This window comes from Lonchura striata, chromosome 4 (assembly GCF_050655825.1).
Source record: "Lonchura striata isolate lonStrDom1 chromosome 4, ASM5065582v1, whole genome shotgun sequence".
NCBI lineage: Eukaryota > Metazoa > Chordata > Aves > Passeriformes > Estrildidae > Lonchura > Lonchura striata.
The window spans coordinates 64,498,451-64,523,703 of NC_140706.1; the positions used below are offsets into that span (position 1 = coordinate 64,498,451).

At 41.4% G+C, this 25,253-nt stretch overlaps 1 protein-coding gene across 8 annotated transcripts in view; it reads left to right on the forward strand.

Annotated features, from left to right (window-relative positions):
• The window catches only part of MAML3 (mastermind like transcriptional coactivator 3), a 243,629-nt gene that overhangs the window by 153,694 nt on the left and 64,682 nt on the right, over positions 1-25,253 (forward strand). For all 8 annotated transcript variants that reach the window (XM_021526487.3, XM_077783030.2, XM_085578253.1 and 5 more), the window contains one exon: positions 3,224-4,711. In XM_021526487.3, coding sequence (XP_021382162.1) covers positions 3,224-4,711 — 1,488 coding nt within the window. The remainder of the gene's footprint in view (positions 1-3,223; positions 4,712-25,253) is intronic.

Here is a 25,253-nt window from a genome sequence, read left to right on the forward strand (position 1 = left end):
TCTTATTTTAGCCCAGCATTTGGTCAATATGAACTTGGGGTAAAGGGCCATGACACATTTTGAACATTTCTTCAAATCCTGGTTTTGCCTGTACACTCCCATTGAGCTTGGTCTTGAGTCACTTGCTGTTTGGGGAATGTTTTTCTGATGTGGCAATAGCGACTTTGCAGTGTGATGGCTTAGGAGTTGAAATGAGTGATTTTAGCTGTAAATTGTGTGAGTGGCCCATTAGGGGCAATATTTAAATATGCTATTTTAACCTATTATATCAGCTGACCACCTGCACTTGAGGCCGGATTATGCTCTTTCTTTTCTTGCCCCGGAGCTGTGCTGTTGTACTTGTGAAGCAAATATCCTATCTGTACCATCCTTTCCTGTCTCCAGAGTCTGATCCAGGGTTATATAAAGATCAGTGGAACCAAGTCAGCTGTAGGATTCTGCAGCAAGGCAGATACAGAACTTAAAAAGCAGCAAGGAGCTGTAAGGCCACACACTGATGTTCAGCTTAACATGAGTTGTAGGGGAGGGAGGCAGCCAAGGTGAGAGCCATACCATAAGTCCCCTTGTGGGATCTGATTTGGATCCTTCACAGCAGTCCTGGGCTTCCTTTCCACATGGCTGCTAACTGGCACAGATTGAGGCAATTCCCCCCTCTGGGCAAGCACCTCTTGCTAGCAGAGCTCTGCTGCTGTGGCACAGAAAGATGCGAAGGTGTGGACAGAAGGTGATTCTCTCCTGCAGGGTTCTGTGCTCTGCAGCCTGGTGGGTTCCTGCAGACTGTGGTTGCTAAACTTAACTGTGCCAGGCTTTAATCTAGAGAGACTGGCACAGTGTACATTTCCACCTACATCTGTGGAGCTCATGGGGGCAAGAGCTGTTGCATTTGGGAGAGGAGTGGGAATGGAGTGACAAGGACTTGATAGCAAGGCCCAAAACATGCCCACAGCCATCTTGACACTCAGATTACTGCAGGCTAATTCCCCATCACAGTCTGCAACACAGGGAGAGGAACTTCTTGGTGCAAACCACTGGCCGTACCTGTTCCCTCATCTCCAGAAACTGGGGAAGGGAGAGACTCAGGGTATGGACAGCTGCTACAGAGCTGCATAGGCATAAATTCACAGAATTTAAGAAGGGTTGGAAGAGACCTTAAAAACAATCTAATTCCAACCCCCTTGCCATGGGCAGGGGCAGCTTCCACCAGACCAGGTTGCTCGGAGTCTCATCCAGCTCATCCGGCGTGGCCTTGAACTCTTCCAGGGTTGGGACATAGCTTCTCTGGGCAACCTGTGCCCACGCCTCACCATCCCCACAGGGAAGAATTTCTTGCTAATATCTAATCTAAACCCACCCTCTGTCAGTTTAAATCCATTACCCCTTGTCCTATCACTTGTAGAAAGTCCTTCTCCGGCTCTCTTGTGGGCCCTTTGGGTACTGGAAGATGCTCTAGAGGTCTGCCCAGAACTTTCTCATCTCCAAGACTAACATCCACAACTCTCCAAATTCAGGGTTTTAAGACCAAACACCAGAGAAGGAGACCAGCCATGGGGTAGGGGCTGTGGTTACAGAGCAGCTGGTCTATGTGGCACAGAAGCCAGAAGGTGGAGGAATTTCTGCCTGTGGGAGGCTTGGCACACACTGGCTTGGTGCAAGGTGGAACAGGCAGCAAAGTCTCCGTCACTTATGCTAACAGTGACCCGGGATTCTTATTCACATTTTAATTATTTTCCCACATTAAAAAGCTGTTCTGCTCCAGTGCAAATCAAGGAGTTGATGGTCTGCTTAGACTCATAGCCTTGCCTTTCTGCTTGTTTCTCTGCAGAAGAGCAGCCTTGCAGTAGCTTGGAGTCCCGTGCATGCTCAGCTGTGCTGCAGCAATACCTGTGCTGGCTACATCCCTCTGCATTGTGTGCTGAAAGAGGCCAGGCTGGCCTGAGGGGCAGGAGGAGGGCACAGCCTTCCCAGAACAAAATACAGATTTGCTTGCCTGTCCTACACATGGGATGAAAAGGGAACCAGCCTTCTGGGATGGGGGAAATAAATGGGATCTGGATTATGAGAAGAAAGAAGGTTGAGGACCTCTAGGTTAGGGAAGGGGTGGGAGTTGCATATCTGGGACTTTCCTACCAGTAAGAATACTTTAAAGACTGATAAAATCTTTCAGCATTTTGTCTTCCATTGTTCTAGTATCAAGGATGCAAGTGTGTCCTGAAGGCGTTTGCTAGAGCTGTGACCTCTTTACTTCCTCCCCTCCCCACTATTGTTTCTGGCCTTAGCTGAAGAGAGATGCTTTTATTAGCCTCCTACATAAGTAAAGGACTCCACTTGGGTGTGAGTGGGGAGGACTGCTGCTTGCTACAGTTCTTTGCTATGCTTCTATAACCTGACTTAAAGCTGATGTTAATACATTATTTTTTATAAAATTTCTTTTATAAATTTCTTATAAAATTCTAAAACATTTTTGCTTTTCTGTAGATTTGCTTTTATTTCTGTTAGCCATTTATGGTTTATGTTAGCTCTTAGCACATAGCTGGTTTCCTTTTTTCAATTATTTGATTGAGTTAATGTTATGCAAAGCGCCTTCTAGTTTCTAGGGTGGATTTTCTTTTTCTCCCTTAAAAGTGATTCTCAATGTGTTAGCCAAGAACATAGGGCTAATCAAATGAAACTATGTAATTTTTTTTGTCAACAACACATTTCAATATAAGTAGTCAATCAATTATATTGCAGTTATTTTTTGAAGAAGTTTCTAGAAACTTGCAACAAAAAAAAAAGTCAGAGTGATTAGTAAATTTTAGTGATTCCTAAAAAAGGAATCTTTTTTCGTTCTCTTTTTTTTGTTCCATTTTAAGTCTTCTCACTGTGTTAGGCACACTGTTTAAATCTCATCCCTGTATTAGGCACTAAAATATTGAACTAGTCAACTTGCTCCCTAAATTTCTTGGAAGTTAGCACAGACTCAGCTTGGAAAGCACAGACATATTTTACAGTTCTGCTTTCCTAATCAAGGGAAGGTTTGCTTTGGGACAGGGGGAAGTGTTTGGTTGTTTGGGGCTTTTAGACTGTGTTTTCAATTTGATTAAGGCATAAGAATGAAATCAGAGAAACTTCCTAATAAGTTTTAAAACTGGCTTGATGAGGAGTATCTTGTCATAGTGCCCGTGAGCACTTATTTTGCATCTGCAAATGGTTGATTTTTTTCTTTCCTCTTGTTTTCTTTAAGCTTCAAGAGACAGTCAAAAGGAAGTTGGAAGGCGCACGTTCACCTCTGAATGGAGAGCAGCAGAATGGAGTTTGTGATGGAAACTTTTCTCCGACCAGCAAGCGGGCACGCAAGGATGTGCCAGGCATTGAGGCAATCAACAGCTTGCCCATTAATTTGCCTTTGCCTGCTGTTTCTCCTCTTCAGCAGCTTGACATGAAAGCTCCTCTGCTCCTGCAGAACAGTAGAACTCACAGGAGTGGTCTAGAAGACTTGGGTGAAAATGGTGGGCTTTCTGAGATAAAGCTCCCTGTTAATGGCTGCAATGAGCTGGATGATAGTTTTAACATCCTACACAACAAGGAACTAAAGCAAGAGCCTCTGGATGACTCCAACTGCATAGACACTTCTGAAACATCTCTTTCAAATCAGAACAAGCTCTTCTCAGACATTAACCTAAATGATCAGGAGTGGCAGGAGCTCATAGATGAGCTGGCAAACACCGTCCCAGAAGATGATATACAGGATTTGTTCAATGAAGACTTCGAAGAGAAGAAGGAGCCTGAATTTCCCAGGCCTTCCACAGAGACTCAGGAGAGTGCGAGCGTAAAAAGTGATCCATCCCATTCCCCATTTGCTCATGTCCCATTAGGGTCTCCCCAGGTCAGACCATCTTCTTCTGGTCCTCCATTTTCCAACATCTCCTCAGGCTCCAGCATTGCTTCTGCATCCAGTGCACCGCTGCCCCCAGTCCCTGCTGGGTCACCAGCAAACTGTGTTGTCCAGTCCCCTCAGACTCCCAGCCAGAGCCACACTCCCGGACAGACACAAGTGCGCTCTGGAAATGGCTTCCTGATGAACCCAGCATCAGCCGTGGCAGGATCAGGGCCTGGGCCGGTGACCCTGCCTAGTGCTGACCTGTCCCCAGCTGAGCAGCTCAAGCAGATGGCAGCCCAGCAGCAGCAGAGAGCCAAGCTCATGCAGCAGAAGCAGCAACAGCATCCAAATCAGCCATCAAGCTGGTCACCGGGGGGGCCCCCATCTAGTCCCTACGGAGGACCCTTCAGCGCAGACAAACCAAATAGTCCGATGATGTATTCTCAAGCCTTTAACAACCAAAACCCTATAGTGCCTCCTATGGCAAACAACTCCCAGAAGACCACAGTTAATAACTACCTCCCTCAAAATCACGTGAACATGATCAGTCAACAGCCAAATAATTTGGTCACAAACTCCTTGGGCAAGCAGCCCAATATGCTTTCTTATGGCAACACTAAACCTCTGACCCATTTCAATACTGAGCTGAATCAGATGATGACCCCAGCAATGGCAAATCCCGGGAAGAACACCATGATGCCATACATCCAGCAGCAGCAGCAGTCCCAGCAGACGCAGATGCCAGCTCAAGTGGCGCACCTGAGCGAGGAGCAGAAACGCATGCTCATCATGAAGCAGAAAGGAATGATGAATCAGCCCATGGCATATACAGCACTCCCTGCCCTCGGTCAGGTAAGTGGTGAGTGCACAACATGTGGGAGACAGGAGGCCGATACAAAGGCTTTGTACAATAGTCCTCTTGTATCAACCAATACAGAGGCCAACACCTCTTTGTCCAGTCTCCTCCATTCACCCCTTCCTTCTCCTGCAAAGCATGGAATGTCATTGCAGATGGTGGTATTGGAACCTGATTGTTTTAAGAAAAAACTGAAATTATGTTGCATTACACTTTAAATATGGTCTTAATTCACTGCTCTTTCTCTGTGCCTCTTCTGATGAGTGCTTAATGGTCATTCTGGGAAATTTTGAGTCAGAAGTCACTCTTCTTTGGAGGATTTATTTGCTTTTCTTTCATAATGCAAGAATTGGTGGTTGTGGATCCCAAACCACTGCATGGCTTAATTTCCAGAGTCTAGTTAGCATTGTAACAAAATGATGGAGCAGTTGGTCCCTTCTTCTTTGGGTAGAGATCAAGCCAGATTTAAACAACATTTTTGGCTTTTTGGGTGCCAATTGCCTTTGGCTTTCACTGCAAAAAGTATGAACAATGGGATGCTTTAAGTGGTGTTTGGACTATGATGGTGAGATAAGACGGTTTATTCTGGGACTTTCATGCAGTCTTTAGCAACCCCAAGTATTTTGTCTTTCAGAAAGAGGTTCAAGCCATGTTGGCTTAGCATCACTGGCATCACTGTCTCACATGTATTCATGCTAAGCTCTGGTGCAGCAGTTGCCAGGCTTGGAGAATATTTTGTCCTGAGTTAATAACCAGTTGGAATAGTGGTTACATCAATGCCCTTTCACCTCCTGGGTCAGGGTGTTCTTAGTTGTGCAGCCCCTGTAAAGATCTCCCCGCTGGTGTCATGGAAAGGTTCAAGAACAAATTTTTTAAATGTTGTATGGAGAGTTTAAAAATGGATTGAGGTTAATAATCAATTCCCAAAGTAAGTGATGCCTTCACAGAAGATATGTGCCATCAAAACACATAAAGAAGTCTGATATACACTAATAGTGTATAATACACGAACAGAATTGTTGGTTGATAATTTTAGCATAATAGCTTTTCACCAAATTAGCTGTTTCCACACCACCTACAAGGAATGCTTCATTCTGAGCATGGTTTAACTGTAATGTGTGTAGAAATACAGGAATGACAAATTTTGTCATTCCTTCAAGCTTATGGAGTTTGGAGATCAATCAATGAGGAGAAAGAAGAGCTTCATCAGGTCAGAGCACATCACATATTATTTAAAATTAATTGCAAAACAAAAAGAAATGTTTATCTGCCTCCTGGTTTTGGTTCAGGATGTATGGTGACAGCACAAAGGTTCATATTTTTATATTATTTCTGCTTGGCTATTTTATTAGACATAGGTGATCTAAAGCCTCTTCTTTTGAGGAAGGTTTATCTAGAGAAATACTGCAATAATGACATAGAACTCAGACTGTAATTGTAGCTACAGATTTATCAGTTTGTAACTAAGAGGCAGAGGATGCTTGGTCATGCTGCCTAATGGTTTGTCATTTCTTTCTTTTGCTTTTGTTAAATCTGCTGAATTCAAAGACCCATCAGACAGCTGAGAGGATGAACTGCCTGTGTGAAAGAGTTAATGCCATCTCTTCCGTTTCATAATCAAGAAATTAATGTTAGTATCTCTCTGCAATTCCACAATATGAATGGGTAGCCAAGGTTTCATAGATTTCATATATATAATCTCATTCAGTTCCTCTTTTCTTTTTTTTTTTTTTTTAATGTAGGGAAAACTAGGTATTTGGATAGAATTAGACATTCTTCCATAAACACGTCCAGATATTAAGTCATTTCTGTGACGTACAAAGAAGAAACTTAAGGCAGAGTCATACTTTATTACATATTATGTGCAATTCACATTTATTGATCCATCCAGGATGAGGGACTTCTTGCTTTTGTGTAGACATCAAAAGGTCCCTTTACTACTTGTGGAACTCACTTGCCTACACTGAAGGGATTTATTTTGATATGAAAAGTTGAAGTAATAGGTTTTTAACTGTAATGTATTTCTTCCTTCCTCGTCTCCTGCTTCCCTGAAAAGCATTTTCCTGTGGAAAATGAGCTTATTATTGTGAGATGTGTGTGATGGAACTTACTGTTTTTGCAAAAGTGGTAAAAATGTTGATATTGTTAAGTTAAACACAGACTGATGCAGATTATCTGATTCTACAATTTACTACATGCTGATAGTCACAGATGAAAAATAAGAATATTGCACTCTTCAGTTTGAAATAAATTTCTGAATGTAAAGTGAATTTATCTTTCTGTCAGTTTATAGTTTTTACTTTCATTGTAGTTTTGAGGTTTGACAGAGATTTGTAAAAGTGTATGTTTGTGTTAAATAATCACAATTATTTAACAAATTATATTTAAGGAAGAAAATAATATACCTGTTGCATCTAATAGGTAGCAGTGACCATATACTTCTGTCAAGTTACTCTTACAAAGTCATATTCAAGAACCAAAAGCTGATTAGAGATCATCTGACATGTACATAAGTGCCTTGGCTTGTTTTCTGTGTGCTGCTGTAAAATTTGGGTATGGCTTAATTCTGTGCATGTGTATGGATGCTAATTAATACCCATTTGTACCTGAGGTACTTCTGTTGCAATAAGCAGCATTCTTATATGAACACATTGCTTCAGTTGTCCGGTGTATTTTAGTGAAGTACACCATTGTTTTCAGTCCAGCTGGGGCTTTGCAAATGCTCTGTGGAGGTCAGCTGTCCATGGCTCTGATTAATGTGTCAGTGCTTTGGGCAGTGTCCTGGGCATGCTGAGCATCACTGCCTAGTCTTGTAAAGAGATGAAGCCTTTCCTCTCAATATTTGTGTGAGTGGTTGGTCAGGCAGAGTGCTAAATCAGCAGCCTAGCTAGCAGAACTAGTATCCAACAGAAGTAGGACTTCTCTAAAGGATCTTTGCACTGTGGGTATTGAGACTCTTCTTGTCAGATGTATTAGTGCTTTGTTTTGTTGTGGAGGTTCAAGACCGATACTGGCACTGTAGCCCTCCACACACTCTTGCTGAACAACCCGTGTGCCCTGAACCATTAAGTCCTATATCTTGTTTTATACCTTGTTTTTCTTCACAGGAGCACTGGTTGGGGTGTTTTTACTCAAAGCATATACTGGTTCGGGTTTTTGAGTCAGGGATTTTTCCAGTGGTGGACTGAAGGTAATTTTGATGGGATTGTTTTCTGAAACTGTGTTAAAACCATAGGCAGATCCTGACCCACCTATATCTAGCAAAAGTCATGGTGGATCCTGACTTGTCTAATTTATCGAGACTCTTTCCTACTAATATTAGTTCATCCCTGACTGTTCTCCACTTGGTCAGAGTCACACTTAGAATTCCCTGCTCTCTACCTTGCTCCATGTACCCTGATCTGCCCTAAACCAAATTGTTAGTTTGTGACTGTGTGGCAGGTGTTGCCCTTTTTTGCTCTTGGTTTTTCTGTGTGGTTCTTCCATTCTTGCATAGCTGGGGTTCATAGGCTAATCCAGCAAGTAGATTTTCACAGGGCTGGTAACTTTCTTGGTATTTGAGGGGTAGAGGTCCTCTTCTCTTCTGGTTCTCATGTCATAATAACAGACATCAGTTCCCCACCAATATGGAACAGTGGCTTTGTTTAGACTTTTTATATGATTTTAGAAATAAAAGGAAGAAAACCCGAACCACCTCTTTCTCAAATACACTGTTGTTTAAGCTAAAATGTTCCATTAAGTTTTTGAGATGTATGCAAGGTTTTATGGGAGGCAATTTTTCTCTTGTTCCTCAACCCAAAATTTCAAACTGAGGAAAAGTAAAAACATTTTCTTTGGGAAATTTAGGAATAATTAATTGTGCTTTTTCTTGGTTCCAGCTGTTCTGTATGAATGCATAATGGTAAGGAAAAAAAGCAACCCAAAGGAAGAGCTGCTGAATAGCTGGGGCAAAATTTGATATTCAGAGCCAAGTGTGTGAGGGAAAGTAATGAGAGGCCAAAACAAAATAGAATTTTCTGTGGGTGTAAGAAAAGTAAAACTAGACTGCAGCTATTTGCCTGCAAGGGACTGTGAGAATGCTGCAATTATTTCCTAGTGAAACCACTAGTTATTTTGTTTAAAATTGTAGGGATGTGAATGAAGGAGAGAAATGACACCATCCTGCAAGCATATCTTTATATTTAATTATCTGTCCTTTGTTTTAATCTTATACATTCAAGATGCATCATCTGCTCAGTCTGGTTTTGCATGCCAAAGGTAAAGGGAGACCTGTGTCCTGAGAACATTTCCAAAACATAATCATCATTGTTTTTTAGAAGTGAAAGGGTGTGTTTTTCTTCGAAATGGTAAAAGAGATTTTACACTTTTTTGAAGGTTATCTTTGAGCTAGTGAGACACAGAGATAGTTGATGTTCTGGAATTTGGCTTTTTTCAAAAGCCTACCTGGAAGTAAAGAAGAAAGATTTGTATTCACTACATGGAAGTGTGACAGAAAAACAACTGTCTTACCAGATTTTAGGGGAGATAGGTTGGAATGGAAATAATGAAGGAAATAGAGAAGATCACTTGCTGAGCAGCCTATAGAGCTGTAATGAATGCCTGTCTGTGCTGTGTTTGACTTGTAGACATTGCTTTCCACAAAAGCTTTGACTTGGAGTTTAGATGCTTCTGCCTTTTACAGAAGTCCAAATGTGTTCCCTGGAAATCAGTCTCCGGTAGACTTGTAAGGACAGATGGGTTAACAAAACATGCTCAGATGGATTCTGACCATCTTACCAGGCAATTTGGGAACATAGCCTAGCCTTCTTACCATGCCTGCTGTCATCTGCCCGTTGTGTTGTAAAGAAGGCCATGTTAGCATAAATCACTAGAAGCAAACACTGGATAGCATTTGAATGAGATCTCCATGGCATAATCCTCAAAACCAATTTTGTTGGTGATTCCTCATTTTGTGACCTGTGGGTGTGTTCTTATTAATGTAACACAAACTTTGTTCATTTCATTTGGCAATGTTTTTTCTTCAAGTTTTTTCGCCAGCCTAGACCTTGCAAAATCAAAGTATAAGAGCATTTCTCCCATGTCCCAACTAAAGCACTCATCCTGTTTTAAGGAAGTGGGATCAGACTGCCCAGGCAAGTGGTTGATTCACCACCCTTGGAGGTATTTAGAAGACATGCACATGTGTGGCCCTAAGGGCAGTGGTTTAGTGGTGGACTTAGCAGTGTTGGGTTAAAGGCTGAACTCAGTGATCTTAGAGGTCTTTTCCAGACTAAATAGCCCTATGATTCTATGAAAATCTTTGGTGAAACCTACTGTCTTGAAACCATGCTGACCAGTATTCACTGTTAAATCCTCCAATTTATTGCTGGTAGAGAGCTGAAAGCAGTTGTTCCACTGCTTTGCTAGAGAGTGTGTCAGAATAACTGGTCTCTTCCACTTTATAAAACACAATTGTAGTGGTAACTCTTTGATTTATAGAAACTTCTCCATTTGTTTAAGAGTTAAAAAAATACATTGTTGTGTGATTTTCTTCTTGTCAAGTTTCTTGAAGACTTATAGTGTGTATTATTCATATCTGTAAAGAAAATGTCCTATGTTATTTTTAGAAGTAGTTATTTGGTATTACTGACTCCACAAAGTAAAATGTATGTTAAATGTCCTCTATTTTACTTCTTTTCTTTACATTTTTCCTTCCAACATGATCTAGATTTCTATGTAAAGAACAGTTTGTCCTGTTATTTAGCAAGGTCCAATAGTTTAATGATTTAATGTGTGCCAATCAAGTCTTTCAGTTTTATTCATTACAACTGCAGTTGTGAAGCACTGTAGCCTTGAAATGTCTATAGCCAGTAGCAGCATATTTTTGCATGGTTGCATGGAGTGCTACCCTTTCCTGGTGGGTTTTTGTGCCATTTTTTCCTGAAAGTGCAAGTTAGCATCATCAGTTTTAGCTTTCCAATCTCGTGACCCATTCTACCTGCTTCCAGCAATACCAGCCATAACAAACTTCTTATTGTCCACGTGCCTTTGTAATTCTCTGTGTTTATTGCAAACCAATAAACCGCCATGTAGACAGTGAGTTCAGGTCATAAGTTAGATTTTGTTAGTTTCCATTTTTGCTTTGAGAAAAGGCTTATTCCAAAGACGAAGAGTAAGGTTCCTATCCTTGAGAGTACTTTGTCTATTTAGCCTTTGGTACCTCACTACTGGTTGCCAGAACTCACAGAGCACTTGTCTGAGCATTTTGGTTTGATTTACTCTGATTCCTTTTTCTCCAGTCTGGGATCTTGCAATACCCAGCCATGATGTAGATTGAATCATAGTTGCACTTAGATAATATTTGAGTTTTAGATTTGTCCTTGTGTAAATTTTGTAACTCCATATGTGTCCTTAGCTTTACCTTTTCCTGGAGTGTAGACACTTAGAATTCTTATTGCCCCTGTATTTATTAATTTCCTTTCTACAAATCCTAGGTTTGCCAATTTGCTTATCAATATCTCAGAAACATTAATCAGACCTTAATTTTACAGGAATGTATATTCCTGTGTTTAAATTCATAAATATAGAAGTCTGAAAGCCTAAAACAAAAGTCAAGCCTCACAACACTGCTAGTTGAAAATATTCAGGAATTCTAAAATTCCTTTAAAATCATGAGCTTATAAAATTAATACATACTGGGGATAAGGTAGTAGTTATCTTCCTGTTTTCTGAACTCCTAGGATTCTTGACTTCTAGCTATTCTGTATCCATTTGGGACAGGAGTTTGCTTTTTAGAGTAAAGATTTGATTCTTCATTCCACTTTTGGCTTCAGAATATTAAAGTGAAGGGAAAACATCTGAAATTATGAATCTTATAATGATAAGATAATGTAATACTAGGAATTTTCCGTGCCCCCATTTCAATCCAACCTGTTCTTTTACCCAAGGTTCTGGTGCAACTCCAGACTTCTTTCTTGGAAGCTCCCCTTTGGTTGTGTTTGTATTTCTGTGGTGTCACATAGTCCTTTTAGAAAATACACATCATGAAACGAAATGACATTGTTTTCAAGTTATGGTCCATACTGAATACACAGGTGAAGTAATTCCTCAATGTGTACCAAATTTCCTTCATCTGTCACAAGCAAGAAGGCTGTGAGTGCAGTGGAATTACGGGGCCTTGTACTTTGCAGCAGTGATAAAATCAGCAGCAGGTCCTGGCCAGATTTAACAGTACATATCCAGAGCCAGGTAGATTTCTCTACTTCAGCTCTTTTTCAGAGGGACAGGGAGCATCTCCCTTCTCTGCCCAATCTTCCAGGTCTCATACTAGCCAATGAGACTGGTGGTCAATTTTCCCTTGCTGGTAGTGGGAGCCAGGCAAGTCTTGCAATTCATTTTGGAAGAGAATAGGCTTTGCTGGAAAGCCCAAGGGAAGGCTTTGAAGTTGTCCAAGTTGCCCACCCATTTTCTCTGGCACTGTTTTGGATCTGAACACACTCAGACCTATCTTATATCCACAGAGTAACCATTTAAAGGGGGGTGGGTGGGGCTGTCCTTATAATTTCTAAAGATCTGAATATAAATGCATAATTAGTGATTAGCCTTCATCAGGCGTGTAACAATGAACTTTAGATTATTGAGATTTGGGGCCCTTACTGTTCTCTGTACTGATTAAAAGAGATGAAACAAACTCTCTCCTTTCAGGCTGCATTTCCACCCTCAGCAGCATTTCCAAGCCTCAGTGTCATTTCATGTATCTCTGCCGACATTAGATTTAAAATTGCCTTTTGACTATTGTGTTCTGTAGGAAACAAATTGTTAGCAAACGCCTTTGCTAGGAAAGCCTTTTCTGGGTAGTCTGGGAGTTTATTTTTCAATTTAAGCATAGTGTCATTTTCTTTCCCACCCTTTGTAAAGGGAACAAGAGACTGGATTAAAACTTAACTCTTTCCATCTCTTTTTCCATCTCCCTCCATTATAGGGGCACATACAAGCTGAGATTTAATTCCAAGCAAACTTGAAAATCAGTTTTTTCAGTAGTATTTCAAGAAGAGTTTAATTGTACATATAGAAATATTCTTGCAATGGGAGTTATTCTTACACAAGCAGTATCCTCCCCTGTGCTCTCTTTACTGCATGAAGGATGGAATGTCTTTGCTGCTTAACTCAGTTAAGTGGGTTTCATGCAGTTTCTGCTCCACAGTGATCACCTAGCCTGCTCTGCCAGGGACCTCCATTTCTTTCTCTGCGTCCTCCCTCTGCTCTGATTTCTCTCTGTTAAGGAGCTTGCAGCAAAGAAAACTTACCAAATAATCAATCAATAAGGATAAAGGTTATAGGGTATCCTCAAATTCAAAATACTACTGTGAACTAGATTGTGGTTAGCTTGAAAGCAACCTCCATCTTGTTTTTCTCTTTATTTTTCTTCAATTTTTTTTTTTTTTTTTTTTTTTTTTTTATGTGTAGGTGACTTCTCTGCTTGGGGAGAAAATTATGAAAAGTCAGCATGGGCTCCTCCTATGCTGTCTCCTGTATCACCTCATCTTTTCTGTTTGCAGGCCAGCTGGGAATGGCACTGGCTTTTGTGGAGGGCAGGTCAGAAGGGCTGGTGACATGAAGAGCCAGCCTAGGGAACAGGGCAAACTGCAGCTTCCTCTCCCCATGTACCCATCACCAGTTACCAGTGTAAGGGAAATGGGCTCCTTTGTGAATGGGGGAATACATGGCAATCCTTTCCCAGCTGCTCCTTCAGGCAGTCCTGTGCACCTGATCAAGCTGTCAAAAAAACCCTCAATGTTGTGAGGGAAGAAAATCGAGGTATTTCTACTCTGGTGAGGCTTTGTGGAGGGTGTCAGAGCCACCTGTCAGAAGAGGCAGTGCCCACCTCAGAGGTCTTGCAGCCAATTAAAGATTAAACAGTAACAGCAGCTTCATTTTGGGTAGCACTGTGAAGAGGTCTGAAAAACAGAAATTCCACAATTGGAGTGTCAACAATTATCTGTGCTGCTCCACAAGGTGCAAGAATGGCAGAGGAGGAAGAAAGACACAGAGATAAGTCTGGGAGACTAAGCACTGCCAGAAAGAGAAAATCCCCTACTCTGTTGTAATCCCTGTGTTCCTTAAATGTCCTCCCTCCATCCTCCTGCCCCACCAAGAACATTTTGATGGCACTGAAAGTTTGTTTGTCCCAGGAGGATGAATATATCCCATCTCTTTTGCTTGAGGAGAACATCATAAAGTGCTGACTAATGTTCCAGCTAGGAACTTAGGACCAATTAATGCTCATATTTTCAAAGGAAAAGTAATAGTCCCATCTTTAGAGGCTCATTTTTGCTCACATTTCTTTACTGCACTTCATGACTGTAGCTCAGAAGTGTTCTGAATGTCACTGTATTTTCTGGAGTTACATGTGGAACCCAACAGCCCTTTTAAAACTTGTGTTTACATACTCCTTTGTGGCTAGTATAGCTTTTTGGACACATATTACCAGGAGTTTTTTTATCCCTTCTCTAAAGCAATATGACTTACAGCCTGGTTGTGCCTCAGCAGAGGGCTTGGCCACCTGATCCCAGAGCAGTGATACCAGGACCAGTGTCAGAATCCATTCAAAGCTCTGAGTTCAACATCTACCTAACCTGTGTCTGTGTGAAGGAGTGCTCTCTGATGGTCAGTCTGTACTCCCTGGATGGCTAGGATGTTCCAGAACAGCAGCAAGGTGTACCTCTCACTTCTGACTTCTTATTTTGTCTTTCATTTTATCTATGTGGATCCTATTTCTGATGCTTTCCAAAACATTTCTAAATATTCAAGCCTTATGCTACCTAGAAGCATTATGTTATTGGTTTGTGTGTTCCCTCCAGAAAGATTTCCTAATGTTGCAATGTGTGTGTGTGTCCATAGTAGGAACAGTTAATATCTCTTGAAAGGCTGTCCAAGTAAGTGGTTAAGTGCAGATTTGGAGTCCTTGGCTCAGGAGGTTCTGCCAAATCCCAGCTGATGCATCTAATTTGCTAAAGAATGTGGCTTCTGCTCTCTCAGCAAAGATTTCATTCCTCATGGGCAATAGGAAGCTTGCCCTCTTTATGTTAATGTTCACCAGCTTAGTGCTGTCTGCGACAACAGAATCTGTTAATAAGGAGAGGACGGATCTGTTGGTCCCTATGTTCTTTGTTCTCTTGTTGCATTCTGGAGTCCTCCCACTCACACTCAGCCCCTTTTTCATGTGTGAGAGGAACATTTTGTATGCATTAGCCTGCAAGCATATCTTACACATTGGGACAAAACCACCCATTCTGTGGCAACACATCTCCCAAACAGGTGCTTCCTCATTTACACCCTGTAGGAGCTTGTTAGCAGCTCTTCCTCTGCAGTAGGAGAGGAGCTGCCTAGAGAGGATCAAGCATCTCCTAGGAAAGCAAGCCAAAGTTTAGCAGTACTGTCACAAAATCATGTTTCCTCTGTCTCCTTTTCACTTCTGTTTCACACTTGGGCAGTATTAAAGCTGATTACTCACTCCAGAACCTTTGTCTTTGGCTCATGCTAGCACTCTTCTGTAGAATATGTTCTGTCAGATCTCTCGCTTCTGGTCAAAATCTGGTTTGAAAAACAGGTAAACCTGTAAGAAGGCTTTTGTTTGCATATGCTGTTTGGAGAAACTGGGGAAAAGTCAATGTCTTTATAAAAGAGAAAGAAAAAAATTTTGAAAGTGTCTACCAAGAGAGCGTAAGGTCTGTCCTAAGGTGACTTCTTATTTTGTGACATTCCTTGAAGAGTAAACATCCCCAAAAGAATCTGAATTTTAAATTCATTTTTGTATATGGTATTGCCTAGAGAAAGCAAGATTTCTGAGACTGCCCAACATGCACTTTCCAGGGAATTATTTTTCTACTGTATATTCCTTCCCCTCTGAATCCAGCAGGTTGGGGAGGATGTTTTTTTCTGTTGTTTTTTTTTTCTTTTAATCTGTCCTGTATTATTTGTCTGCTTCTTTTCTCTCTCCCTTTACTCCATAAGCCATTTTTCTTTTTCTCTGTCTAAGTTCCCTGCTTAAGTTTGCCTCCTGTTTCCCCTCATGCAGCTTTTATCTTTCTGCTTCCCCTCCTTACCCATTTAATAGCACAGGACCTTTTTTTGGTATTGTCACAGTGCACAGGAAATTACTGCACACACTGTGGCTTTCTGTGTCTGTACACCTCTGGCAGATGGAAATAGTATGAAATATTTGTTGTCATGTTAAATGTTTTTTTAACCAGTCATGGAATAGGTGAAGAACTGAAGAACCTCAGCTATAATCTCACTAATGTAGTAGCACTATCCATGAGATAAATTTGGCCTCTACACCTGCAGTCTGACTGCTAATCCATCTCAACCAGAATTTCTGTGTTCCAGACTCTGGAACAGCTACACTGGATCAAGGTTATTTGCAGTGTGCCCTTTATCACAGATGGCTAAAACAAAACTAAATATGTGGGAATTTTCTATTGTTAAGTGGCCAGGGGCATGTGCACCTGGAGGATTTGTCTATGGCAGGAGAATGCAGTAGATTAGGGTTACAAACCCTTGCAGTCTTACAGATGGAAGAGCAATTTTAAGTTATCTTTTTGAGAGAGTAACTTTTAAACCCTTCATATCATGTGAAACTGGTCCCATTACTTGAAGACAACTTCAATGTTCTCACAGAACAGAAATATTTAAAGCCTTTGCAGGCATTTCTGGAACAGTTACTATGCGTATCAGAAACTATACAATGCACATGATTGTACAGTAAAATTTAGCGTATGTGGTCAGCGAAGATGTATTCACTTTATTCATCTGTCTCCATGGGGGTTGCTAGTCCAGGATCAAGGAGAATCATTTCTGTATTTCCCCAAGCATCTGCTCACATCCCCCAGGTAAAAGACAACACAATGGGGAAACTCTGTGTACCAAAAAGCTTGTGTGTCTGAAGTGGCTGAAGCTCTGGGTGTCAGTGGGAGATGTCAGAGATTTCTCACTGTGGCACAAGAGAAGTCACCAGCTGTGCTGCTCTAGAAATTTCCCTTTGCACTCAGCCATTCCTGCACTGGCTTGCAAACAGCATGGGAGATTGCATCCCCAGTCCTTCCCAAGGTGCAGATAGGAGTGAAAACTGCTACCAAAAACAAACAAACAAACAAACAAAACAACAACAAAAAACCACTAAAAAAATTTCCTCTACTCAGGTTACATAAGGGGTGGGCTGTTTTCCAAGTGCTGAAAGGGACATGGGTGTCACCTGCAGGCACACTTGCAGAAACCTACTTTGGCTGGAGATGGACAATGTTTCAGATGTACTGAAAGCCTGGGACTTTTGTGCTAATGGACCACTGGAAAAGGCCTCAGCTTGGCAATGACTGGGGGTCAGGGAGAGGGAAAACCACAGACACCAGTGCAGCCCTTCAAGAGAAAGCAGCCTGAGGAAAGAACTTTCTGCTTTCAGTAAAAGCTCCAATGCTCAAACCATGCACAGCAATGCAGCATTGTTGCAGCAATCCTGCATTGTTTCCCACTGCAGCTGGCCTGGGAAGGGTGAATAAAGAGCAACAGAACCCTTATGCCTTATTATCCACTCGCCGGTCTGGAGCTTGCCTGCTCTGCTTCCCAGCTACTTGGCAGGCATTGTGCCAGAGAGGGCTCTGGCTTCTGGGCAGCACAGGTCAGAGTAGAGTGGGCATGGCAGGGCTGTGACTTAGGCAGAGCTCCCAGCTTTGTGCTTCCTATGGCATACAGCAGCTGTGGAGTGGCCAGCACAGACTGGGAGCTCTCCTGGGTGTACTCTGGCACTGCTCTTTCACCAAAGGCAGCAGCTGTGTCTGCTTCTGCCCGGGCTCTCTGCTTTAAGTACAGTGTACTGGGTCAAAAAACTCAAAGCATTAATGTCAGTAAATAGGCACATTCCTCTGTGAAAAGCATGGACTTGGAAAATCCTTATGGATAAGTCTGAAATGCATGTACGGGAGATGACACTGAATGGCAGGGCATTATTTTTTTTTTTCAAGGTGGTCTTTTTTCACCTCTTAGATTTCTCAAAGAAGAGAATGTGGGTTGTTATGATTGATTTTCAGTTAATTGAGAATACAATATGTGGTCTCTCTTTCTCTCTCCTCCATTTTCCTTAGATATTCCACCACTTTTAATTTCTTATTAATAGACTGTGCTTTTCCTTTTCAACTTAGTGAGATATATCTCACCTACACAACCTTAGTCAATGGGAGCACACTTACATAAGAGCTGCACAGTCTGCCCCTGTGCATCTTAATGAAAATGGAGAAATGGTGGGGGGTTTATTCCCTCTTGTTCTTTGGAATTGCATTCTTCTTTCTCAAAGACTTTTTTTGGCCTCACAAAATTAGATCACAACTTTGCAAAAAACAACCCACTGTGATCACAGCTTCATTGCACAATGCCTGTGCTTTCTTGAATCTTGTTCCCATCTCTTCAAGATTAAGTAAAATCCAGTGGGTTGGACCTTTGATCTGCATTATAAAAGGTAAGGAAGTAGTTTGTAAATCCTTCCTTTCCATCTTTATTCTTTACAGTTTGGGACCTGAAGACCTGAAATAATTTTTGCTTGCTAGAGGAAACTTTATGTAATATATGTGGAGATGCTATTATGATAATTAGTGTTGTTAGGAAAAATCAATGTGTGTAAGTCATCCAACAGCAAGCAATGATCTTCTCACAATCAGCAATTTATCATGCATTGCCAGTGCAGGAGGGCTAGGACTATCTTATTCAGATAAATTTCTCATTCATTTAGTCAGTAAATCATGGTGCACTTCATGATAGTAATTTTTAATGTGACTGCATTTTGTTAAGTTTTAATCACACATAATGGATTTTATCTGACAACGAGGTCAACCTGTAGTCTCTTCCTCTGTCATTTGTATCTTACCATCCTATCATGGGGAAGATCACAGTCACACCTGGATGTCCCAGACTGCAAGGAGATAGGGAAGTACAAGAGGCACAGGAAGATGAGCTTTTTAGACTAATTTTTAAAAATTGAGGCTTAAGTAAGGATTTCTTCTCAGCAGAGCAATAACAGATTATACTTGATGTATCTTTGCGTCTGAGTGTAGGATTTGTTTGAAAGCTCTTTGCATGAGCTCTCCAATGGCACTTTTGATCCGACCAGTTTGAGCCTGGGCTGCAGGAGTACCTTTAATCCACTGGGAACCCTGGGAGGGAGGTAGCTAATGCTGCTCTTTTGTCTGCGTTCCACGGTGAACCTTTCATTGGAAAAGCAGTCGAAGATGTGGCACAGAAGTGAGGCAGGGAACCTTTGTGGTTTTCAGTGGGAGACAGGTTCTTCAGCGTCTTCTTGAGTATGAACTCTGCTGTGACTTGCTCATTTTAAGCTAGTAGAAAAAGCCCTGTTGTCTTCCTCTGCAACAGGAATGTGCCCTGGATCTCCCTTGCAGCTTCAGTACAATTCTTCAGCTCTTGCATTTGTTTCCGAGTGGCTCTCGAGTGTTTCCATTTGCTTCTTATAGATGTGGTTTGGCTTGATGTCTTTCCTTCTGAAGCAAGGTATGGATGTCTTTTCTCTTTCCTACTGATTTCCCTGTGTTTTGGTAATCTTTTCCCCTACACTGCCTTGCACAGGTCTGTGTTACGTGGTCAGGTCCAGGCTTATAGAACACCTGGGGCAGAGAGCTGCATTTCCTGTAGGTGTTCCTGTGTCATACGACCACCTGCATAGACATCACTTTCTCTGCTCCCTTTCACTGGGTGCAGCCTTCATGTGAGATCAGTATGCCATTTAGAAAGGTGCTTGAGTTCCTTCAGGAGGAAAGGTCCTATAGAAGTATAAAATCCTCATAATGTCCCAGAAGGCGTGTCATTAGAAGACCCATTTAATTTCTCCATTCAGATCCCCTAATTTCTTTCTTGTGTTATTCCTCTGAGAGAATGGCAATCTAGAGGCTGATGACCCTTTCTCTTACTACAGTACTAGAAAGGGGAGAGGGAGAATTAATTATCCATTAATTTTGCAGGAGTTTTTTCCTCCTGTATCAAAAGATTGGCATACCTTGCATGTACTGCAACTGTGACTTGCCACCCTGTGATAGCTTCTATATGGAGCCTGACCTGCTCTTTCTAGGTCAGACTCTTTCTTGTTACACTGCTGCAAGTCAGGAATATTCATTGGATAATGAACTTATGCAGAAGCACATTAGAAAAAAAAAATGTGGTCATTAATTTGGTAAATGGAAATTGAATAAACCTTCTCTGATGTTTTGTTTGAGTGGTTGGGGTTTTGTTTTGTTAGTATTGAAGAGAAGAGCAACCTGAAAACATTTTTGTCTTAGCAGGTTTTTAGTATCTCTCTCTGTGTCTTTCTCTGTCTCACTAATGCAAGTTTTCTACAGCTTCATGCATTAGCAATGCAAAGCAGATTTTGAAGGCCAAGGGAATCCAGGCTCTCCCAGATGAACACTGATTTTAAAAAAGACAAATATCTAGAAAGAATAAAGGTTGTTCAAGTGACATATGGTGTGACAGTGACCCTACTGTAAGGACAGATGTACAGAGCTAATAGTAATCCTACACCAGAGCCAGATAACAGTCTGAGGTTAGGAAATCAAAGCCCCATGCTTTGGCTTAGCAGAGAATTAGCATGTGGAGCCTGCCTTAGCTCTGGAAACAGGGCAATTCAGTTCTTAGTCATGTCGCATTTGGGGCTTTCAGCTTTGGTAGCAGCAAAATCCTACCTCATCCTGTGCTGGAAAATCAGACCATGTAGTTTGACCAGGTAACAGAGTGTATTTAGTAAAGCGTCAGTGTTTAGATGGATTTGTGGAGAAGGTATATACTCCCTCTGATAATTAGTTCTGAGAAGTTCATATCTATTACTGCAGAAACAGTCATACACTGCTTCAGAGCTTTGGGGCTTTTAAACTGGGGAGTAAGTGCTGATGTTCAGAGCAGAGTACTGGAGCAGAGGCAGCAGCAGTTGGTACCCAAGGGGTGTTTTGGAGTCTTTTTCACATGGGGGCCCCAGGAGGTAACCTACAGCAAACTAAGCCTCAGGTTTGTACAAGAGCCACCTCTGCACACAGAAATTTGATATCCTTTAATGACAGAAATGAATCCAAAGGCTTGGAGTGCACCCGTGGTTTCCTTGAGTCCCAGCACAGGCAGCCCCTGGCCAGCAGAGTCTGGGGGCAGCTCCAGGTGGCCAAGCACTGTGCAAAGGCATATTCTTCTTCCAGAGAAGAGAGGGGGGTACACATGATGCCATTATTTTATTTGCCAGTGGCTTGGCATTTACATAAACCCTGTGCCCTTGTTAAAAAAACAGTCATGATCAGTAGGGAAAACAAGGAATGTTTTGTGTTCTCTGGCAAACTCCCTCTACCTCACTCAAGCCCACCTCTCTGCCCTACTTCTTGTGACTCCCCTCTCTTTCTTCTGGTTTTAAAATATATTTAGCAATGAGATCTTCCATATTTGTATTCTCTGAAAATACAGGAAGTAGGTCATGTCTTCCAATATATGATATCTGCAGCAATCCTTGGAAAACAGAAATTAATAGGGTAGGACCATAATTTTTTAGTGCAGTTTTGGATGCCTTAGCAGCATTCAGTTAGGCTTGAATTTTAAAATGGCCATATGTTCCCAGTATCAACAAAAAGGTGATCATCACACTCATTCTTTTTTCTTTTTCTTTCTTGTTTTTTTGTTTTTGTTTTTGTTTTTGTTTTTGTTTTTGTTTTTTTTTTTTTAATGTTTACTTTTGCTTTCCCTCAAATGAAGTATTTGGGTACAGGAGAAAAACACAAATCTAAAATGTCTAAAGGCAACACATGATTTAAAAGTGAAAAAGTGCTTTCAGGCTTATTTTGGAAGAAGATATCCTGGCAAAAGATAGACAAGGATTTAAAGTATTTGTTGATATTGTCTTTAAATTCTGTGCACATGTTTTGCATCATTATTGTTCAGGAATGGGGACCCGTTGTATTTTTTTTCTATTTGCTATCAAATATTTTCTGTCATAGCATCTGGATCCAAGTACAAAATTAAGGTTATGACAAAGTTGTATTTCAGTCACTCCAAAGTTGAACTGCTTTATTTTTTTAAAAGGCACATGTCAGATTTTTTTTATACAATAGTTCTGAAAGATTTTTGGGTTTATTCATTACTTTAGAAGCAAACTTGGCTGTCTAATGTCATTTCTCTTTGCATTTTGCATTTAAACGGTGGTGCAATTTAAAAAAGAATTGATTGGCCTCTGTGCATATCTGTCTCTGCTTTTCTGTCACATCATCTGCTTCTGGTTTCCCTCCTGCAAGCAGTTATATCCTCTTGCTTAGAACAATGCATGGTAGGGGAAAAGAGGAAACTAATTTAAATACTTAAACCAGAAAATAGTCCACTTATGCAATCCCCTCTTGTTTTAGGTGGTGTCCCTGGAAGCCAGAGCACCGTTAGTCATTCCTGCACACACAGGCAAACAGCCACCTCCAATAGTGAATATTTAAAATCCAGGCTGTTCAGAGAGTATCCATACTGGGTTTTGTTGCAAGTGATGGATCACTAATAGTTTAAAACTCAGAGACTGGGAACTTCTTTCATAAATTGAAGGGGATTATTTCATGCTGTTGAGTGGCCCTGTCAGAGTAGAAAGGTCTATTAGGAGAGGCAGGGTTGTGCATCCAGGGGTTGCTAGCAATATATAATTCCAGGAAAAACTGAAAACATACACACATAGAAAAAATCAAACCAAGCAGACAAAATTTCAACTCGGTGCTGCTACTCTCAGATCAAGCACCTGAAAAGGAAACACTACGTAATATTTACTTGGCAAATGTGGCCTGATTGGGTTTTTGCCTTGTGAAATATAGTTTGGCTCAGCAACTAATAAGGTTGCTTGTAATACAGAGGGCTTGCTCAAAAATGGTGTGAAAATTCCTTTAATTGTTACACATAATGGCTACTGAACTTCATGGTAATTCTATTTTGGAGTACTAAAATTTAAGTTAGTAAAATCATAAGAACTGAGCCAGTCTGTTTGTTCTTGTTCCATACTCTTGACAGCAGGTGCAGTATTTCGGTTCACCCAACTGTGTTCTTCACATGCAAAGGGAAGTTTTCAAAAAGGTGGTGATGCTCCCGAATTCCACAGAAACTGAGTGCAGTTATGTCATTGAGTCTTTAATTCTCATTTCTTCTTTTAAAAATGTCTCTGTGTCTTTATAATTTTGGTTTGACTAGCAAAGAATGCCCAAGCATCTTCCACAGTTGGTAAATTTTATTAGAAACACTGACAGATAAATATAACCCCTGCTACCCTTCCCATATTCCTGGTTTCACAGGCATTGGCTGTTAGTCCTTCAGAACTGGGAAACAAAATGTAATAAATCTTTCATTTTCCCTCTTTGTCACCCTTTTTCTATCAGAGTTGCCCTACAAGGGCTTTTGGTCCCCATGTCACCTCTCCATAGATGTCAGGAATGATACAGCACTGACATTTTGGGAAATCCCTGTAGTTCTGGGGACATAATGATTTGGCTTAGGAATCACCAGCTCTTTATTTGAGACAGTGATCTTACTAGAGAAACCTCCTAGAAACAAAGTTTGTAATTTTTTGGAGAAAGATGGACAGCCAATTGCAGGACACAGTTTTTTTCCCTAGAGCCAATGAGCACCTCTGTCATCAGAGTAGAGCAGAAGACTCCAGAGTGGCAATGCTGTCTTGGCAAATGCCTTTTCCATTGCAGAGCTGAACTGCTCAGGGTCACACCAAAATAGTCAGCAACTCAGTCTTTGACATACTCAAATCTTATCCTACTTCTGTGTACCTGCACTCGTCTTCCTTTAGCATCCCACTGTTTCTTTGAAACCTTGAAATGGTGAAGGAATGTAGTTCTGATTCTTACTTTCTGTTGAATGATACCCTTTAGTGGCCTCTGAGGGAGATAACACTTCTCAGGTTTATTGCCTTTTTGGTATGGAAAACCCATCTTTCCCTCTCCAAGGGAGGTATGAGTGTCCTTGGGTCTCTTACCTTAAAGATCAGGATAAGCCTTTGCTCTCTTTCTCCGACAAAATCACAGTGAGTGGAAGGAGGCTGGGGCATTCACAGCTGGCATAGAAACATTGTGAAATACAGAAGCTTCCTTGACTATGGAGTAACAGAGATGTCCAGAGTTCATCCACGGACATAGAGAGGAGGCCAGGTCCCTCCTGTTGAGCAGATAGACAATCACTGAGAAGTGTGCCTTGCTGCAATTCTCCTTGGGCTCTTTAGTCCTCACTCCCAGCACAGCTGCTAAGGACTATTCTTAAACCAGAGAGGGATTTCTTCCCCTCTGCACACTACAGATACTTTGCCAAAGGATTAAACAAAAGTGAGATAAAGAGAGGGGCTGAGACATCATCTTGCAAGATGGCAAATGTTGCAGTACTCACCAAACTCCAGCAGAGAAAGAAGGTGCCTTTTTCTGCCTCAGCTGTGGACGTGCAAGGCCCTGTACATCCAGTCTTCTTGACCTTACATATGATTAGTGCACACCTCTGTAATTTCCAGAATTGTCTCACTTCAGGAGATTTGTCATGACTAGCTGGGAGTCTGGCAAATAGCAGAGAGTATATAAGGGGTGCAGACACAGAACTGCTTCTAGGCTTTCTGATTCGTGAGCTAGAATAATGTGTAACAATACTTACAGTTTCATATCAAAATGTACTAAAATAGAAAGCTTCTTATTTGATTTGCTTTGAGCCACACCTTCACAAAATCCAGCCACCCACAAATGAAGCGTCTTCAACTTGACACTTTTCAATATAGTAAAAAGCTCTTGAGAAGACTTCCAGGACAGCTTACATTTTTTGGGACATGTAGATCCATTTTTCTCTGTAAGAAGGAGAGGCGGTTTTGTGCAGCACAAACAGGAGTGTGGAGCAGCAATGGGAATTAGAGTGAATTTTCCTCCATCACTCTAGAGAGTGATCACTTTAGAGTTCCACCTTGTTAAATGGCTGGCTGATATTGTGCATGATTAATGGACAAAATGAAAAGTAGATTATATGTCTTCACTCTTCCTGTGACCTCTACTTTCTCCTGTATCAACTTAAAGCAGCTGGGGGGTGGGGGGAGAGGGGGGGGAGGGAGGGGGAGGGAAGGAAGGAAAATAATTAAAATCCTGTATGAAAATCCAGACGAGAAAGGACAGGTGAAGAGCCACTCTGTAAATTGTATGTTTCCCCCAAGAATCATGGCTTCTGAAGTATGAATCCTAAAGTATTAAACCTTGAGGAGTTAAAATGTGGAACAAATGCCAAAATTTCAGGCACCACATGTGCCAATCACCCATATGGAACTGCATCCTCTGGGGAATTTGGTTTCCCTGTGCAGCTGCACACAGGAGGTGACCTGTGGTTCAGACACAGTTAAGCTTTTGGAACAGATGCTTTCCCTTTTCTGGAAGAAAGTTTTAGTGCGTTGCCCGTTTTTGGACTCTCGTTTAGGCCATAAATTTGAAGATATGAGCCTTAAAGGCAGAGGGAAATCACTGCTTGCCTGCAGGCATGGGGTTC